The sequence below is a fragment of the Cucurbita maxima genome, unplaced genomic scaffold (genome assembly GCF_002738345.1).
Source record: "Cucurbita maxima cultivar Rimu unplaced genomic scaffold, Cmax_1.0 Cma_Scf00040, whole genome shotgun sequence".
NCBI classification, from domain to species: Eukaryota; Viridiplantae; Streptophyta; class Magnoliopsida; order Cucurbitales; family Cucurbitaceae; genus Cucurbita; species Cucurbita maxima.
Window position 1 is genome coordinate 557,790 of NW_019272056.1, and position 4,151 is coordinate 561,940.

Here is a 4,151-nt window from a genome sequence, read left to right on the forward strand (position 1 = left end):
GGAGCTGAGAGAAACCGGCGTTTGTTTAGAGAGAATTTCTGCTCATGATATCTTTTGCGGATTTTTCCATTACGGGATTTTCCTTTCTTCCTTTTTCTGTTTGATTATGAGGATAATCTGTAGGGTTTCGCCTCGAGATTTTGATTCTACTTGATTCACTGATCGTTCGTTTTCTTTGGATTGAAACTGTGTTTTTGTTTTCCCGGGAAAATTCGACACCATGGGAAAGCTTTCGTTCAAGGATTCGCTTAAAGCGCTTGAAGCCGATGTTCAGTATGCCAATACTCTGTAAGTCTTCTTCTCCTTTCTCTCTGCGAATCATAATTTTTGTTTTGTATGGATTTTTCATTGGTTCAGTAACCTTTTTGGCGACAAATCCCCCTTTAATAAGCTGAGAATTAAGAAATTGAGTCCTCCATGTTTATTGCTTGATTTTCCTTGTTAACTCTTGTTTTCTCGCTCTGATTTTCTCTAGAAGATACATATTCTACTGTCGACTGTACAAGGAACTGTTTACTTCTTGAAACTGTCTACATTGTAGAGTTTGAACAAGCAATATAAATATCCTTCAGTGAATTGCCGCAGTGGTGCTTAGTTTCAGTGATAGGAAAGAAATTTAATCGTTGATTGCTCTTTCTGTCGGCTGTATAAAAGTTGAGCAGTAGGGAGTGTCAGATTGATAGCAGCATCATATGAATTAGCATTGGAAATTTGGTGATTGTTTATTCGTTTTGTTTGCAGTGCTTTAGACTGTCCAAGAGAGAGTGATGGGGCTTGTGTTCAAATGAGATTATCATACAGCCCTGCTGCTCCCTTTTTTCTTTTTCTTGTTCAATGGACTGATTGTTACCTTGCTGGTGCATTGGGGCTGTTAAGAATCCTTATCTATGTGGTATGTATGCCTTTTCATTTTGGTTCTGTTTGGCAATAATTACCAGTTGGGTATTGGTCTTAGTTTTGTGTGTTTATGTTGTCTTGATATTCCTTTTCCATTGAAGTCCCTTATCTTTACTTGTGCAACCATGCTATGATGCAGACTTATCCAGATGGAAAGACCACCATGGCCATTTATGAGCGTAAAGCTAGCATTAGAGAATTTTATGGTGAGTGAAATTTTCAGAGTGCAGCCTTAATGAATGAACTTTTACTTTATAAGTTTTGAATTCTCAACTTCTTGTTGTTTTCTGGTGGGGGTTTTAATGGATTGGCCTTCTCATTCACAGTGGTAATCTTCCCTTCTCTTCTGCAACTTCAAAGGGGCATCACAGAATTGGAAGATAGAAAACAAAAAGAGGTCTGCAATGCCAGATACAAAAGAAGGGATGAATTTGGAAGGGGGAAACTTTCAGAAATCGACATAGAAAGAGAAAAGGAGTGTGGAATTTGCATGGAGATTAACACCATGGTTGTCTTGCCCAACTGCAACCATTCTTTGTGCTTGATGTGTTATCGAGACTGGTAAGAATTTGTCTGTGATTCCGTCATGTTTGATAGTTTCTTTGGCAGAGTTCACAAGTGCTTTAAAGAGAGTAGATAAGTTTATTCTTCAGACGTGCCAAAAGTTATCCACTTTTAGGACCAGCAATATCTTTTTCAACATACAAAAAGACATCTGTCGTTAAGTGTTCGAGATAAAATGAATCATTTGGGTAAAATTGAATTCTCTGTTGGATCTGAAAAATCTTCTTACCCATCCTGATGTATTTAGTTCGCATTTATTGCTAGCATTCTCAAGACCCTTCAATCTTTCTCTGAATGACTAGAATCTTGTCTGTCTGTTTTATCCTCCAGGCGCAATCGTTCTCAGTCATGTCCGTTCTGTCGGGATAGCCTCAAGAGAGTCAACTCCGGCGACCTCTGGATCTTCACAGATAAGAGTGAAATGGTTGATCTAACTTCGATTTTGCAGGACAACCGCAAGAGACTATTTACATACATTGAGAAGCTGCCATTGGTTGTTCCTGATCCAGTGTTTCTTCCTCTTGATTCTCATATTAGGTGAGAGAATGTGGGACACCCTTTTCAATCTGTGAGTATTAGATGAACTTTCTGTATATATAATTATAGCTTGGTGAAATCAGTTTGGAAATGTAAAAAGGTTTTTCTGCCTGATGTTAGGGAAGGATGTTGCTAATTTTCAGTTTTTTAGCTTATGAATGTGAATGCTTTTGGTTCACCCAATAGTCTCATTTCACCCTCCCATTAACCCATGCAAATCTTCATTCAAATATCACAAAGTCAAATTATTGATCAAGATATACATATGTTCATATAGCTGTGGATAAGGACAGATTTGTTTTGTAATCTTATGCTTAGGTGGATCTGGATGCTATTTGTTAGGATATTTTAGGCTTGTCTAGATATTTTGGTACATCGGCAGCCTCGAGCAGCCACTTGGTGCCTATTTGGTTCAGCAACTGTTGGAGAGGATCATTATATTCTTAAGATACGTAGAAATGTAGTGATGAATTCGATATTGATTTAAATTTTATGTTCAAAGGAACTCCGATTGGGTTTTTCATTTTCTCAGGTTTATACTTTTTAGACTATTCTATAAGTTTTTTGCTACTTTGCTAGAAATTTGGAGAAAAAATAATTTTAATATTTAGTTGATTTTAAATAGATATAGATCATAATTTATTTATGAAAATTTAGTGTGGTGGGACATAAATTGATTTTTTCTCAAATAAGGAGTAGATATTTAGGAATCAGAATTATTTGTACATTAAATGAAGGAAGCAAACAAATTTGACCATCAAAAAGCTTGTGGCTATTGATGTGATATGTGTATCAATCCAAAGTTTTGGTTAACGAATGTTTAATTTAATTTAGCCTAAATTTTTTAATTCTATTGAATTGAAGATTAATACGTGTAATTGATCCTAGATGCTAATATGGAAAAAAAAAAAAAAATAGATAAAAGAAATCTATTAAATATGGAATCTTTTAAAATTGGATTAATTTGGCACTTTTTTCAAAATTAATATATTATTATTTACTTAATAATTGATATATGAATAATATATCGCATTACTAAGTCCAAATTTTCTAATTAACAAATTAGACTTCAAACACAACTCAACAAATCCACTAAAAGATTAATTTTGTAGTTCACCACTTGGAACACTTGGAACACAGAAAAACTATAGATTAAAATGAAACTAAGGTTAAGTGTTCACAACTTGCCGCTGCACCTTTTTACCCTTTTTTTCAAAAAAAATTCAGAATCCGAGATAATTCTTGAACACCAGCATAAACATGCATCATGCATCGACGAAGAACATAGAGAGGTAAGAACTCAAAGATAAGTGAGCCAAACCCAAAATATAACACGTTCGGGTGGCACCAACAAGATCCAACAAAGGTAAGGCAATTCATTTTGTGGCAGAGTGCTCCACTCCGCCGCAGTCTCATGAACTGAACTTTGCAGTATCCCCTCTTATCAGCTGATGAATGAATGGAAATACACCGACTGATCGAAAAACTCGTAAACGCAAAACCCAAAATTCTTGCAAGAAAATGAAACCTCCCCCTACAAAATCCAACCTTACATATAACATTCACAACAGAGCAGTGATGGCAATAATAGTAAATATGTCATGAGATAAGATAGTGTGCTTACAGAAGATGTCATTGCCACCCACAACCATACACTGTTTTACATTCTATCTTCTCTCCTCCGAGGGGCACAGGTGATGATTTCATCAACTCTAAGAATCATCTCAGCTGCCTCTGTTGCAGAAAGCAATATGGCTTGCTTGACTTTGAATGATTCTGAAATGCCAAGTTCTGCCATATCTCCAACCTGTCATATGATAATCACAGTAGGGGTTAGAGAGAGAATTATCGATATTATGAGACAAAATCAGAGGTAATGACTACAATCTATTGATAAATTTTCAGTTCACAGCTATATATTGTAATGGCCCAAACCCACTGCTAGCAAATATTATCATCTTTAGGCTTCCCCACCCTTATATATAATGCTTTGTTCTCCTCCCCAAATTTGAGATCTCACAATCCACTCCCCTTCAGAACCCAGCGTCCTCGCTAACATTTATTCCCTTCTCCAATCAATATGGGACCCTCCAACCCACCCTCCCCCCCCCCCCCCCCCCCCCCCCCCCCCCCCCCCCCCCCCCCCCCCCCCC

The 4,151-nt window shown here is 36.9% G+C and overlaps 2 protein-coding genes across 4 annotated transcripts in view; one reads left to right on the forward strand and one right to left on the reverse strand.

Annotated features, from left to right (window-relative positions):
* LOC111469447 (E3 ubiquitin-protein ligase rnf8-A-like) lies at nucleotides 1-2,183 on the forward strand. The gene is made up of 5 exons (XM_023114710.1): nucleotides 1-288; nucleotides 742-892; nucleotides 1,037-1,103; nucleotides 1,224-1,458; nucleotides 1,792-2,183. Exons 1-5 carry the CDS (start codon nucleotides 221-223, stop codon nucleotides 2,000-2,002), a joined length of 732 nt encoding a protein of 243 aa, XP_022970478.1. The 5' UTR covers nucleotides 1-220; the 3' UTR covers nucleotides 2,003-2,183.
* A 991-nt stretch (nucleotides 2,184-3,174) lies between these two features.
* LOC111469427 (T-complex protein 1 subunit beta-like) overlaps nucleotides 3,175-4,151 on the reverse strand; it is a 5,809-nt gene continuing 4,832 nt past the window's right edge. For 2 of the 3 annotated variants that reach the window (XM_023114685.1, XM_023114684.1), the window contains 2 exons: nucleotides 3,623-3,805; nucleotides 3,175-3,532 (listed from right to left, as the gene is read on the reverse strand). In XM_023114685.1, the coding sequence (XP_022970453.1) occupies nucleotides 3,659-3,805 (147 nt within the window). In that variant the 3' untranslated portion in view covers nucleotides 3,175-3,532; nucleotides 3,623-3,658. The remainder of the gene's footprint in view (nucleotides 3,533-3,622; nucleotides 3,806-4,151) is intronic. The other variant, XM_023114683.1, reaches the window with a different exon arrangement.

What these genes read in the sequence shown, in the direction of transcription:
- LOC111469447 (XM_023114710.1), top strand. Translation starts at nt 221, where the DNA reads ATGGGAAAGCTTTCGTTCAAGGATTCGCTTAAAGCGCTTGAAGCCGAT. An exon ending in TAAGAATCCTTATCTATGTG is followed by an intron (nt 893 to 1,036) that starts GTATGTATGCCT and finishes GCTATGATGCAG; the next exon opens with ACTTATCCAGATGGAAAGAC. An exon ending in TTGATGTGTTATCGAGACTG is followed by an intron (nt 1,459 to 1,791) that starts GTAAGAATTTGT and finishes TTTATCCTCCAG; the next exon opens with GCGCAATCGTTCTCAGTCAT.